Below are 16,131 nucleotides of genomic sequence, written 5' to 3' on the forward strand. Positions count from 1 at the left end.
GGCTGACTGCTGTTAAAAAAATAAACAGGGTGGTTGCTTAGTATCGCTATACCGACGAACACACCGTCTTCAACAACGATTTTTAAAAAGCAATTCGCTAAAATAAGTTACTTTCTTGTGATTAGGCTTACTGCCTATATAATCAATATTTACTATAGTAATTAGGAATATAGAGAGACGGTAAGTTGTGTTGTATTTACAGTGAAAATCACCGCCAACATACATTAACAACAACAAAACAACTGGTGGTGGAGGAAGTGTTCTTCCTTTTTAGGCTAGGCCTAGGTAGGCCTAGCCTCTTATTAATATTAGCCCTCTTATTATTTAACTAGCTTAGGCTAGTTTTAAATTATTTAATTAAAAAATAAAAATGGTTTCATTGATTTTTTTAAACAGAGACAGAGGTTAAAATGAGCATGAAAGGTATTTTGGGTGATATGGATTGGGACGAAGGTCTTAAAGTTCCTGTAGCAAATGCTAAGAACAAGATTTTAGAGGAACAAGTAAGTTTTTCATGTCAATGTTCAGTAATATATTAGTGAATTGTCTGTTGTTCCAAGTGAAACATTCTAGATCAAAATTAAGTCTAATGCTCTTGTCAAATTTACCTCCATTAGAATGGCGAGAGGTTATGAGATGAGATCAATCGGAAATGTTTTTTCTATATCAGGATTACTCAAAAACTAGATATAGCCTAGCCTAGTAGGCCTAGACTGGTTTCATAATATTTTAAAGGACAGTTTCATAGCTGTATGGAAACACATGATTACATTTTCATATGCTCTCTGAGTGCCCTTGTGTAAAAATTAATTTTTTATTTAAATTGTGTTTTAATTATCTTCTTTGTCTCTTGCTCCCTTAGATACAAAAGCAACAGCAGCATATCGTAAAGTTACAACAAGAATTAGGAACACATGACGACAAAGTACATGCATTGTCTGAACACTCACGCAATGTAAACCAAGAGCTAACGCACACATTGGTGAGTATCTGATAATTATCAGTATTCTAATGATATAGAGATTTAGCATGTCAAGCAGAAGACAGAGTTGATCTTTTTTCATCTTGACCATTAAGATTCCATTTAATAAGTTTTCATTTATTATTATTATTAATGATGGAGATTTATATAGTGCCATATCCACAATAGTGCTCATGACTCTACTAGGGTTTATGTATACGACTTTGGCTGTGCAAGCTCGCAACCCAGGTATCCCCTACTCATCTCGAAAGATGTACTAGGCAATTTTTTTCATAGGCCTGTGGTGACACACAGAACAGACCATTAGTTTTCGTCAAGAGCTAAAATTGCTTATAATATTAGAGGCGCATTAATTATTTTTGTTTAACGGAAACTGGAGAGAGTGCTTGTCAAAATAAATGGGTTTCTTTTGTGTATTACTATTAATATTTTGATTGATAAACTCTAGAAAGAACTATTTTTTGTAAAGACTGGTGAGTAACGTGAAGTGAAAGTACAGGCATGCTGAAAAACTAAGAAAAAACATTAATCAAATGTAAAATAACTAAAGCAGAATGTAAAATAATGGGCGTAGAAATTGAAAGTATAGGTAAATCTTTGTGATAAAACGGCTCTTAAAAAATTAGAATATATTAAAGATGTGACTCATCCACTAAATAGTAAGTTTTAATAGATCTGGTAGAATTCAGCAATGCAAAGTTAAAACCAACCGTTTTAGTGATTCCTTTTCCCATATGCCTGTCATCTATATAATGTACATTTTTCAAGATAATTAGTTAACTTACAGTAGGTGTTACGTTTTTATATTGTGTTTTAAATTGTATTGTATCTATGTTTCTAAGCTCAGGTAAACAAATTTCATGTATGTAATATTATGTGACAATAAATTGAATTTTGAATGTTTACTTTTAATTGTATTGACAGTAAATGCACTTATATTGCATATGTATTGTCAAAGTGAGATCACTCAATGAATAACCAGCCATCATCCTGTTTATTTTTTTATCCTATTGTTTATTTTTTAGGGTTTATGCAAAGCACGTGACAAGCAGATTGATACAGAAAACCATTTGAAACAAATTGCTCAACGGGAAGAAGGTCGTCTTAAGCAAGAAATCAAACGCATTGAAAATGACCTTGCTGATATCAAAGAACGAAAAAATATATTTGAAGTAGGTTTTAAAAAACTGTTATGAACAAAGTAATCAAACTGCTGAATTGGTGGTAATTACTGGTCTGATGAATGTTACATACATACAGTCTTTTCTTTCAAATGAAAAATAATACTGGTCATATATTTAACTGGTTTTGAATCAATTCCTGTGTATGTGTATGCTAAACTGCTTAAAGAACATGCACCATAGCATTTCTTAAATTTCAATTTGGTAATAAATATTTCTAAATCATAGGCTGCTGATATACTAATAATTATTTTTTACAGATTTGTTTTTAAGGTGAAAAAATCTGTGAGAATACAGAAATACCGTCCCAACCATGATTTCTCATTCTTTGTTGTCCTATACCCTTTTCAGACCTGCAAAAAGTAACACATTATGACAAGTCTGTAACCAGGTTTGCATAGACAATAGCTATAACTTGTCGAAACAATTTATGCAGATGTGAAAAAGGTATTTCATGACAAAAAATGTTTCTTCTAGTAATGATCATTTTAATGGCTTTTCTGTATATTTCTTTGATAGAAATATGTTTATTTTTTATATTTTCCAGAATACTATTTTCAAAAACACAAAACAACTGGAGGAGCTGAAATCCCAAATGAACTGGGATCAACAGGCATTAGAGGCCTGGCTAGAAGAATCCGCACGGAAAGATGAAGATGCCATGACCTTAGCAAAGTACACCCGTATGGATGAAGCTAAAGTTAAGGTGAGTTAACAACAAAAATTGGCTAGTGTAGATTAAAAATTAAAATTTACTGTATAATTATCTTGACCACTTTGTTGGAAAATGTCTATTTTCTGTATAGTCTAATAATAATCAATTTTATTTACGTATAAACTATATGTACTTTAAAGAGGTTTGACATTTAATGCTTTTATTTTAGATACATTTTATTTTGTCAAACAAAAATGAGTGAATGGGTAAATGAGCAACTATGCCTTGTATGGATAGAACTTGAAGCAAAACATTAACTATAGCTTCTTTTAAATTCTAGGAATTGTCATTAAGAATGCAGAAAATGACAGATGATTCAATGAAGAAGAGAAAAGTACTTGACCATGAAATGACACAGACACTAACAGCTCAGGTGAGATCATGTACCACAACTACTGTAACAATAATGACAAAACATAAAATCAAGTCAAACAAAAAATCAACAGTTACATTTTGTACGGATTATAAAAAGCATCTCCTTTTTTATGCATTCTGAAACTTAAATTATTCTCAAGTGTGCAGTGTAGATAGCAAATGTTACTTACAGACAGTACTGGATATCCAGGCTTCTTAACATTTGGTTCTGGAATAAATGTGAGCTTAAATCTATGGGCTTCTGGAAGCCTCCACAAATGTTGGTACACTGATATCATATTTACCACATTTACAAAAACTAAAAAATATCATTCATTCAAGTACTAGCAGTTGCCATACTTATTTCTAGTGCTGTTGTTGTAAGTGAATCACCTAATGTTGTTATTTATACTTTCTTTAACATCTAGTTGGAGCTTGACAAAACAGCAGAGGAATTTCGTAAGGCTCACCAAGACCGAACCGAGTTAATCCGGCAGTGGGAAGCAACCATTGACCAAATGCAGCGTCGTGACCGAGAAATGGATCAACTTGCTAATGTAAGTTCATATTGATATAATATTTTGAATGTTTATATCTAAAAAAATCATAACACACAGTGAACGAATGTGGTTATGGTCTTAGATTTGTAGATTTATTTCCTTAATTTTTTTTTCTTGAAACACTGGTTCTCGCAGATCACCAAAGTTAAGCAACGTTGGGCCTGGTTGCGTTCTGAATGGGAGACCGTCTGGGAGAGTATGGTGTAATAATAATATCAGACTAGCATGTGATAGGCATGGGTTTGAGTATATCTTAGTACCTATGACTGTCATCATAATTCTTAGGATTGCTTGTTGGTTCATGATTGTTATTATTTTTTACAGAAATGTAATCATCAAAAAAAAGTAAAAAGTCTGTGGTAAAAAGAATCTACAATGTCTTACGAGGTGTCCACTTACCACAGAAAAAAGCTTTTAAGTGTGTCTGAGCTGTACAGGGAGGGGCAACTCTGTACATCTTCTCATCTTAAACCCTTAAATCAAAACACTGTAATGATGTTTTATTTTTAGGAACTGGCACAAGTAAAAGCGGATGTCCGTGCACATGAAGAAACTGTTGCAGAAAAACAACAATTTCTGGAAAACGAACTAGAAAATAATGAGGAACAGCAGAAAAAAATACAGAGCACTGATCGACTTTCAGCCAAGTTGCGTATTGACTATCAGGACACGGAAACACAGCGTGGCCAATTTGCAGATGAGGTAAAAATCATCCTAAACTGTATCATCTGTCCATCAATCCTTGGTATTCTACAATTGTTCTTACAAGAGCTACTGATTGTCGCTACTATATGTTTCTCCACTTCTTGCACATCATTTCAATATATTCCTTACCAAACAATTATGCTGCTTTTTTCTCCTTTCTTATATGAATATTTTTTACTAAATGATACAAAACTACACACATAACTTAATCTCTGTCTACACAATCAAACTTTATTTGACAAGGAAAATATGATGCGGACAAGATGATGTCATATCACTACCATATTTTGGTTGATCACACTTTTTTGTCAAACTAGTTTGATAGTGTAGACAGCTTTACTTGTATATTTATATTTCTTGTACAGTATAATGTGATACTTTACCAAAAATATATATTTGATATTACTTTTCATTGTAGTTGGAGACCCTAAAGTGTACTGTTGAGAGGACGGCTACAGACTTAGAAGCAATGAGAAAAACAGTAACTGAGCTCAAACGCAATGTTGAAGATAAAAAGTTTAGGTAAGCATAGTATAGTCATGTCATTTTTCATTTTTAAACACTATGTCGGAAACAAATTTACTATATTATAAAAGATGGATTTTCAATAAGTCGATAAAAATTAATTTTGTTATCAGAGTTCAGCAAGCTAAAGAGTTAAACAAGCAGCTGAATGAAAAGTACAACCTTATCATGGATGCGTCAATGACAGCAGAAGAGAATGCTGCCATGATGGACCAACTTCTACAAGAAGAGGAAGAGAACATGAAGGAGTTGGAAAAGGAACTAAGACATCTTCGGGAGCTGCAATATCGCAAATCTCAAGAGATGTATAATAGTAAGACTTTAGAGAAAGATACAACAGCGGAGATCCAAGGTGCAAGAGCTGCCAGTCGAAACCTGGGCAGTCGCATTAACAAGCTGGATCATGATTCCTTGAAACAACAGGAGATTATTTATAATCAGGTAATTATTTTTAGAATTAAATGATTCAGACACATATCTAACAATGATATCTGACACCGATTACCTTTCTTTTCGCCAACATATAGTAATTGCATTGATTGCCTCTCAAAGCCATTATGACAAACATATAACAGGGAGCTTTCATTTTGTTAGTTAATTGGCCACATGTGTAAATATTGAGACGTGTGTCCTCGCTCCTTACTTTGACACAGGCTAGATGACACGACTGACGACACCACGTTTGACCGTACCTAGGTTGGTTGTCGGCCATTGCAAATTGAAAGCTCCCTATTATCAGGTCGGGCACCATTACTGATGTAATAGTTAGATTGTCTACTGTTGCCATTGCAAGATTCAAAGAGCCTGAGACAAGCTTCATTTACTCTTAATGTTAATTTAATCCTTTATCTATTCACTCTACAGGATTTCACCATTCAGCAACTAGAGCGCAAAATTTCCCGCCTCCAAGGTGAAAGAAGCACGGAAGAGATGGATGCCCTGAATGCTAAAATAAAAGAGTTAACTCAGACATTAGATGTACGTAACAATACGCATCAGTTATTGAGTGCACAACTCAAACGTCTACAGGTTAGTTTTTAAGTCAGTTTTAATATAATTCCTCGAATTAAGATTAAACTACACCTACCTACACTGCTCTTTTTGATAGCTAAATTTGTTCTCAGACACTCAAATTAGTTTTAAACTGGCATACATAAACAAAATCTAAGTGAAAGATTGTTGAAGGTGAAACTATTGACAGAAAACTTCTCTACTGTAAACTGTAAACGTGTATTTACGAAGAACATGTTAGTATCACTTTGTGGTGTTACTAACAAAATATTTATAGAATACTACTATAAAACAAGAAATATGCCATTAAATTGAAAAATTCTGTATTTAATTATTCATCAGGACGATATAAGGAAGGTAAAGCGAGACTTGGAAACAAGTGGTAAAGAGAAGGCAGATCTGACCAGCAAGATAGAGGAACTTAATCTTCATAATGATAGCTCTCAAAGGGTTCTCAAGAAAGTGATTGCAGAGAAACAGGTTAGTCACATAAAACATTCAATTGAAATCAATTTTTCTGTAGCTTAGTGTAAATTTCCTTTTGAATTCTCATCATAGGAAATAGGAACAGTAATTGAAACATGTTATTAATAAATATACAATATTGAATGTGTATGAGTTCATGAGCTAAAAATATAGAACATTTCCATCTTTCACCTTTATTTGCACGAATATAAAACATTCATTAATGTTTTATAACACACCTATGGCCTAAACCATTTTAAAAAGGCAGCTGCACACATTCGCTTCGTATCGCTCATTTTGTAACAAGAATGAACACACATTAAAACAAAATTCATATAACAAAATTAAATTGCACTCACATATAAGAAAATTGCACTGTTGTTAATGTAAGGGTTCATTGGAGTATTCTATTAAATATTATGTGACCCACAATTCTCCAATCAAATGACAAGAATCTACTCATGTGTGTTAATATAAACCATACTAATTCCTATAACCCGTTGTTAACCCTTTACTCACCCATATAATTAAAAACTTTCAATATAATAAAAATGTGTATTCTAAATCATATTCTTTATTTACTTTCGAAAATTTTGTTTCGTGATATTATATCAATAATTTAATAATTTTTTTTTTGCTTGATTTGTTCTACAGGATTTGATGGTTGATGAAAATATCTTGAAGTTAGAAATCAAACGTCTAAGAGATATACTCAACTCCAAAGCAGACCAAGTGTTTAGTTTGGAAAAGAGAAGACTTCAATTGGAAACTGTAAGTAAATTATGATTAAAAATGTTCACCTGTGGCCGTATTCACCAATCTCACTTAGGCTAAGGGAAATACTTACCCTTAACATTTAAGAATTCCCTTAACAAAGGGAAACACTTAAGGGGTATTCACAAATGAGTTAAGGGATTCACTTACCTAAGGAAAACACTTAATGTAAGGGTAAAACTTAAGGGTAAAAATAATCATAAATATTCATGAGTTGTCCCATTGTCCAATCACAGAGGATTTAATTCCCCTATGGTCCAATCACTTTCGTCTCTAAAACTAATTTGCATATTTAAAAAAAGAGTAAGGGGTTGGGGGGACGGGGAGGATGAAGAGAAAAATGTATAGACGATGGCAGTCAAAACAAAAACAAATGAATATTAAACCTAGACTAATTTGTATGAGGATCAAGAAAAATATGTCTAGCCTAGATGCTACTAACAAACCAACATTCTGTGTAGGCCTAAACCTGTCTGTATTGAGGCATATGCATCCTAGCCCTAGGCTGGTTACTGGGCAGACTAACAGGGCAGGGGGCCTAGCATCTCTACCTAGCCTACTAGAATGGGGCTAATTTCTATTACAACGAAATGGGAAGCCATCTTCCACAAAAATAATGGCAGTCAAAACAAAAAAAATAAATTAATATATAGGCATAGACTTATTTGTATGGGTGGGGATCAGCAAAAAAAGGTGTAGAGTCTACTCAAACCAAACATGAATCCTAGTCTGGTTAGTGGGCAGACCAACAGGGGGCCTAGCATCTCTACCTAGCCTAGACTGGGGCCATCTACAAGTAGGCATAGTACTCGCACATACAGAATCGTCAGCACAACCAAGGTACTGAATAGTTAAGGGAACTTTTAAGGGACCTCTGAGGTCCCTTAAAAGTTAAGGGGAAAATAGACCAAGTTAAGGGTTTCCCTTAACCTTAAACCCTTTGTGAATACCACTTAAGTGAAACCCTTAATATTTTCTTGATTTAAGGGAAATCCTTAGGATTTAAGGGAAATATCTCACTTAAGTGTGATTGGTGAATACGGCCACTGGTTTTTAGACATTCATAAATTGATAATTCTTTCCGAAAATATCAACAATTTGAGAAAACTAATAATGACAGTTTTGCTGTCCTGATCGGAGAGCTTCTTCAGAATTGACCCTTATTAAAATTACTCAATAATATATGTTTTATCACTAACTGTACTTAATTCATTATCATAAACTATTGCACTGCATCAGTGTTTTTGATAATCCAAAATAAGTTTTAAAATTAATGCTGCTATGTTAAACTATAGTTTTATTTTAAAATTTAATTGATTTACTATTGATGATATGTTGCAATTAGGCGATGAAAGAACGCAGACAGGAAATTGGAATTCACAAAGATATGTTAAAGGCTCAGTTGAAAGCGTCAGCTGAGGAGAAATCCACAGTAAGCTCAGAACTACATGAACGTATATCAAAGATTGAAAAATTAAGAAAAAGGTTAGTAGAAATAATATCTGGATTTGAAATTAATTTTCTACCCTATTTTATATCATTTTCAATGTATTGTTTTTTAACTTTCTGTGGACATAGAAGTCAAGGTTTCTCTCACAAGTCTCCAATAAACGGACAATTTGTGGGCTCTCTGGTGTTTTCTGGTATCTGCTTTCCAGTGTTACAAATACTGTAAATCTATGGTAGAATTGATATTTATCATATAGTTCCTAGGACTAGACATATACTTAGTAAAGTTGTTTTATTAATAGTAAAAAGCATTTGACCATCTTTCATACAAATTTATTTTCTTAATAGATATGAAATACTGATGGTATCTATGGCACCACCTGAAGGTGAAGAGGATCGCTCACAAGCATACTATGTCATACAGGTTAGTAAGTTATATGGTATGATGTTATACAGCTGATATTGATTTTATTGGTGTATTATAACATTTGAGATCTCCCGAGGAAATTATATCTTTCTTGAGGGATTATATTATCCCAAGTACTACGCTAGTTAACCATTGTTAGATGGAGATAGTAATAGAGGTATACATGCTTTAGTAATTTAGTGTACATCTATAGCAAGCTAAAATTACTGACAAAGAAGACATTTCCTTACCAACATAAACATTTCTTATAGGCTGCTCAGCAAAAAGAGGAGCTGCAACGTAAAGGTGATGATCTTGATGCTAAGATCAGGAAATCAGAGAAGGAGATCAAAGCACTGGAGAACACTCTGAGACTGATGAATGGTAGAAATGAAGTGTACAGGAAAAGTTTTAGCAAAGTTACTGAAACAAGTGAGTGAACTTTGTGTCAACATTCTCTTTATATTGTAACAAATTATAATAGATGTTTGTTCTTTAGTGAAGTGTGCTAATCAAAGATTTTATATAGCTGAAGGCTAGATCACAATAAACAATGTTATAGCAGGTCAAGAAGTGATTCTCCATGGTGAGGAAACCAACAAGATGGCAGCAGCAATCGACCAATCAGATATGCCCTACGCAGTACGCACTACTACGCCTGTGTTGAGCCTATCTGCGTGAGAAGGATACGCAGCGTGTTAAGCGCATAAACGAGAACGCATTCTATATCATCCTCAATTCAAAAAATGCTAGATTACCAAGAAATTATTCATTTTATATTTAATTTTATAAAAACTTAACTGTGTTGTAATTTATGTGGTATTAATGTATTATATTAGATTATTATTTTTTATATTAAATAATGTTTTGAACACATTTACTGCCACTGTCTTGTTGGTTCCCCTCCTGTTGGAATCACTTTCCAGTCTTGAGTACGCCCTCTAGTGTTCTTATTACATCTCGCTGGTGCTAACACATCACTTAATTTTTTACTTCAAAATATGTACTACAAATACATATGAAATACTTGAAATCAGTTAAATTAATTTTTTGTAAGATTAAAATTAGTTGTTTTAGTTATGTTATACATCATAACATGTTCAGAGAAAATATTGAGATGCACTTTTATATCTTAGGTATCAGCATTTATAGTAAACAATGGGTTTGCAGTCACTTGGCAGGCATGGCAAGGGTGGAAAATGCGTTTGGTCAACACACTTTCCACCTTTAGCTAACCAAAAAAAATGTTTTTTTTCCATATCCAAAATAATTGGGGAGAAATAAGTGGGAGGTGGAAGGATGACTTGATATATTGGGAAACTCCTGTGATTATTGGGGATACAATGGCTTGTAGTCTGCTGCTCTGATTATACAAATTATGCAGTTCCTCCAATTATATAAAGAACAAACATCGGCCTTAAATTTACAAACCATTTTCTTGTTTCTCTCTAGGCGAGGAGTATGAAGAAAAACAACAATTGGAAGAGCAGCTTAGAGCAGTAATGGACAAGTACAAATACAAACGACGTCAGATACGTGAACTCCAAGATGACCTTGGCACAATGAGCAATACGCTAGATAACTTAGTGCGAGATGAGAATGCCTACTCAGAGATGATTGGTGAAAAAGAGGTAACATTGGATTGTATACTAATATACAAATAATAAATGTTTATGAGTGCGATGGTACGAATAAGTTCATGAGGTGAATGATGAAATTCCATTTTGACGATGCGGAGCCTGAGTGAAAATAGAATTTCATATTTTACCGTATAGCATTGTTGTTATGCTGTTGTTACAGGGTCATGTTGTCCGTTCCTTTATCGACAAATAGGAAATACACCGGGCACAATAATGAACTTACTAATATTTTGTGTGACCTACAATTTTCCAATCAAATGCACAGGAATCTATATAGGTGTTATATAATATTAATTGATGCATTTTAGAACATTATAAATAAAATGATTCAAAGATGCTGAATGGTACCCCTCACAAAATGTGTTGGTTTGTTTGTTTTTTATTTGCCATATTGCAATGGATAGCTGTACTGGTTGAAGTAACTGTCTTCATATAGACATCTAGTAGCCATTGACATAAAGTTGGCATTTTGATTAATTAATTAAATTTATTTTATTCTTTACTGTTCTGAAAATGAAAAAAAAAAACAACTACTTATGCCACATAATCAACTTTACAGTGGTCATTTGATCCTTACTTCCTGAAATATCTTTTATATCAACAATATTAATTAAAATGAAAAATGTATTATCTTCTTTCAGAACAAAATGCAACAGTTCAACAAAGAAATTGGAGACCAAAAGGGAAAGATTGAACGAGTAAATAAACAGAATGCAAAATATGCAAGAGAACTAAGGACAGCAAAGAAGGTTAAAGGAGAAACACATGAAGAGGTAGGTTATAGTACAGTACTTTGTATTTAATTCTCAGTAAAAAAAAAGAGGTGTTATGACCCCATCAACCCATGACATGAGCCAAGTCAGCATCTACATGATAAACAAAGCATAAGGAAATTGTTTAAGTATGTACTTGAATGAAGTCATGTGAAATTATCTAAAAGGACCAATGCCCAATTCAAACAATGAGACAATCAGAGGCTTGTCTGTGGAGCTGGCACATGTCTCAAACATACTCATTCTACTCTGACACCATCAGTCTCACTGTCTACTACTTAAACAATACATTTAAATAGTACCTAACTTTTGATTGGAAAATCATATCATTTCTCATTTGAGTTCTAGATTTTTGGTTATCCTACTAAACTAATAGTTCTTGCTTCAACTTTTGTCTTTTAAAAGATTTTTCCCACATGATTCTAATTAGAGTCTGGCACTTCTAAAGACCGCTTTAAAAAAATTGTTATGTTTATTACAGCGTGACTTTGCATTACGTGAACTACGAGATTTCAACAAAAATGTAGTGAAGCAGATAGGTGAAGTAATGCACGGACACTCTGACTTGACACCAACAGCTCAGATGCTGTTCTCACAGGTAATCTTTACTTTGGAAGTTTGTTCAATACACATACTGAAAATGTATGCATGTATTTATTCATAATATTTCATGTGGAACTTCCTGTTTTGAAATACTGTAGGTTGTGCTTGAAGTAATTGAATGACTTCCATACTCTTCGCCAAAGACAGAATAAAATAATTTAACTTTTGGAACTGTAGTTGTGGTAATCATTCATTGTAATAAAATAATTCCTTTTATTCTAGGCTGGTTTACCTGCACCACCACCACCAAGCTCACCCAACAAGTATGGTTCTCGACCTGGGTCTTCTCTCAGTGGACGTAGTGCAGGAAGTCTGGGTTCAGTAAGGTACGTTGTTGAAGGATATTTTAGAATTATAAATATGGTAAAGTATGCACATGTATGCACACACATGATAGACAATGTTGCTAATGCAAATGTCATACCGCCCTCATTAGTTTTTTCAAGATAATTTTATTGAACTGTAGTTTGATGGATTTGATAATATCGTTTTCAAGATATATTGTAAAAAAATTTATGGTCATATTTATGATGTTGCCGTTCCATTATCTATCATACAAGGAATGTTGTTACTTTATCATTTTTTTTACTTTGCCAAAAAAAATGTGATGTGCCCAAATATGGTAGTAATATGACATCACATTTTTTTTCTACATAAAGTTTGATAGTAGATGCTAGAAAGAGCTTTACTACATACAAATTATAAATGGAATGGTGTTTCTCTCAAAGAACCACGAATAAAAGCATAAAAATGTTTTTTCCGTCCAACAGAACCCCATCATCAATCCGTAGTGGAGGATCCAGTCGTACGGCATCTAGCAGAGCTGTATCAAGCAGAACTGCATCAGCTCACAAGGCCAGAATTGACCTGGAATTTGAAGTGTCTGGCTTCAGCCCTGGACGTTCACCATCTCAAACTCCACCAGGGAGCCTGAGAGGGTCTCGGCCTCCTAGTGTTAGCAGTCATGGAAGTCGTCGTTAAAATTGAAAAGAATGTGTACATTTTATGATTGTTAATAATATATAAATACAAATTTATTGAAAACATGCAAAGGGTTTTTTATTTCTTAACATAATCCATGCAACATGATGTGTATTTTTAGAATCCAAGAACATTTTTTAAGAGATTTTTTATGTTACAAAAAACATAATCAAATACAATTTTCAATTGGGAAACTGTCTTTGCCTTAAGTAGTGAAATAAAACCTAATTCAAATTCAATTGGAAGTAATAAGGTACTTTAAGGTTCTCTTCAGGATGCTTAAGAAAGACATTTATTTTATGGCAATTTGAATTACTTTTTCCTTAAGAAAATCTGTCTGTTTTTGTGATCTTCGTTCAATGATTTATGTCTACATACATTGGTAGATTGCAATAAAATAGTAATATTATTTTTCCTAAATAATTCCTTCATATAAAATAGTTGATATTCATTTGCAGTTAACTTAAATTCTATTATTATTTTTTGTGGAATTATATGCTGAATTCTAACAACAAAAATGTATACAATATCTTGACTTACACCAAAACATTATGTTATAAATCTCTATATTTGTGCACAAATGTCACTATAACAAATTTGAATTTTTGAAATTTGTGTATACATTTATAGCCCAGAATTACTGAAATCTTATGATCAAATATTTTGTTCTATTTGATTTTGTCAGTGGGCTAAAACCGGCAAATATTATAACATTTTAGGAACTGTTTCTGCTGCACAATAGTAATTTATTTCAAAATAGATTAAAATATAAAATGTATATACCAATTGCATTTTTTGTGCTCTAAAAAAACCTGTTTAAATCAGTGGGTGGTTGTTGGCTATAAAACTTCAACATCACCCAAAATGAAATGTGCTTAGATGACCGGGGTTATTTTGAGAATACCATTGCACTGGTTATTTTAAAATTTGTCCCACTGCTGCCAATGAATTGGGTGTAATTTATTCACATGGATATTAGCAGTTATTTGCAAACATATCTTTGAAGAATTTTCAATAGGCCTAATGGTAAACAAAAGTAATATCATTACTTTTAATTATCGTAACACAAGTGAAATATGTGATTTTTAATCTTGAATATTCACCATATATACAATAATTCTTGATTAAAAGTACCAATGGATACAGTTTCATTAAATGTAAATATGTATTATAATATTGAAATTCTTATTAAATGTACAGTATATGAAGTGACTTAACGTTGTGTTGTAAATATTATTATTTTATTGTTATCGTTTTAGGTATAAGAAGTAATATTTTGTTTGTGCTAAACTATACTAAACAAATAATGAATGTTTAAGATTCGCTGAAATATTCTATCCCATGAATACAATTATTATTTTATAATACACCTACTGTGAATATCAAAATATGGAATTTGGCTGTTTATTGACAGTGCACACTACATGTTGGTTTATGAACACGCTACAATCACAACCCTCGGGTTGGACAACATTATTAACACATCTTCAAAAAAAATGTGCAATGTAACACTTAATCATCAGGATGGATTGAAATGATACATGGCACATAATACGTAATCAACCAATCAAATGCCAAAGATACATGTATGTGCTACAATTGAAATACTTTAAATATTCAGTCTCTATACAAGACAGTAGGCCTCTATTTTTGTCTACTCATCATTTTGTAGTGTGTCTGAAGGGTTACCTTTCTAACATTGGGTCAACTTGTCAGTCATAATCTAATGTTTTACATTATTTTTAATCAGATAAAAATATTCTGAATGAGGACTTTCTGGAAAATGATACATTCTGTTGAACTGAATATTTTGTCTCACAGTTATTTTCTTTTTTGGATATGAAATGAATTTTTATCATAATATAGGGAGCTTTTGATTTGCGATAACCAAGAACCAACCGAGGTCAGGTCAATCAATGTACCTGGACCTAGTAACCTTCAAACCAACCTGTGTCGAGGTGAGGAGTGAGGACACGCTTCCAATATTCCAGCATGATATAGTTTGGTCATCAGTCGTCTCACATCGAAAGCTCCCTATTAACAATGCTTTCAAACATTTTGTATGACTATCTTAACATTTGAAATTACCATTCCACAGGTAATTATTTTATTTTTATGGTGAAGAAACAAAAAATACAGATATCACAAAAGTTACAGGCCTACAAACTACTTTGATAAAATAGTGACCTGTTTAAAGGAATACCTATACATAATCTAAAGGTGGGGTTGATGGACACAGAATTCAACAACACTAGTTAACACAGTCGCGCAAAATATTTAAGCATGATGATGTAGCAACTGGGTAACTGCGACTAGTTGCGAAAATTTGCATTTTGAAACTTATATACACGTGTCACAAGTTGTATAGAGTTGTTTTGTGAAATATTAAATTTAAAAATGAATTTAAATAAAATTATAGTTATCAATTATTATTGTTTTGTTGTTTTATTTTAATGTTCCTGTTCGTAATCTTCTTGGTAAACCCTTTCTTCATGTTAAATATTCTCCTGTCAATGTTTGTAAAAATGGTATTTTCTGTAGACTCTCGTCATTGTACAATTCCTGTCTTTTAAAAAATAATTCTTTAGATATCTTTAATTGTAATTTCTCTCAATTTAAATGTATTATTAATGAAATTATTTAAATAATCTTATTTACATTTTTGTATATATTCATATTGGCTTATATTTTATAGTTTAGTTATTTTATTTTCAACCTGTTATTGGTGTTTTACACTGTTGGCTTGAAATAAAGAATATCAGTGTGATTATTAATTGAATAAATGCATGTGAATGATGAAGATGAAGAAATGTTTAAACTTTTCACCTTTTGAAATATTGGATTGCGAGAGCAAGTCATGTTGAAGAAGTTTGCGTGCTACTCTTAACAGTTAACTTGTTCTCATTAAATTAAGGTTTGTTTTCCCTGTGGACTAATTGCTAAATCTATTAAACAGGGTGCTTTCACGAAAATCATGTCCACACAATTCAACTGGGTTGCAATTCCT

The 16,131-nt window shown here is 32.6% G+C and overlaps 1 protein-coding gene across 1 annotated transcript; it reads left to right on the forward strand.

The window, feature by feature from the left end:
* The first annotated feature begins 62 nt into the window (after nucleotides 1–62).
* On the forward strand, nucleotides 63–15,544 carry LOC140049333 (coiled-coil domain-containing protein 39-like). Its single transcript, XM_072094205.1, has 21 exons — nucleotides 63–180; nucleotides 397–503; nucleotides 863–982; nucleotides 2,008–2,154; nucleotides 2,711–2,869; nucleotides 3,159–3,251; nucleotides 3,661–3,789; nucleotides 4,303–4,494; nucleotides 4,916–5,019; nucleotides 5,136–5,463; nucleotides 5,887–6,051; nucleotides 6,376–6,513; nucleotides 7,153–7,269; nucleotides 8,618–8,757; nucleotides 9,070–9,145; nucleotides 9,400–9,559; nucleotides 10,580–10,758; nucleotides 11,409–11,540; nucleotides 12,022–12,138; nucleotides 12,366–12,469; nucleotides 12,914–15,544. The coding sequence occupies exons 2-21, from the start codon at nucleotides 411–413 to the stop codon at nucleotides 13,122–13,124; spliced, it is 2,904 nt and encodes a 967-aa protein (XP_071950306.1). The 5' UTR covers nucleotides 63–180; nucleotides 397–410; the 3' UTR covers nucleotides 13,125–15,544.
* The last annotated feature ends 587 nt before the right edge of the window (nucleotides 15,545–16,131 follow it).

This window comes from Antedon mediterranea, chromosome 5 (genome assembly GCF_964355755.1).
Source record: "Antedon mediterranea chromosome 5, ecAntMedi1.1, whole genome shotgun sequence".
NCBI lineage: Eukaryota > Metazoa > Echinodermata > Crinoidea > Comatulida > Antedonidae > Antedon > Antedon mediterranea.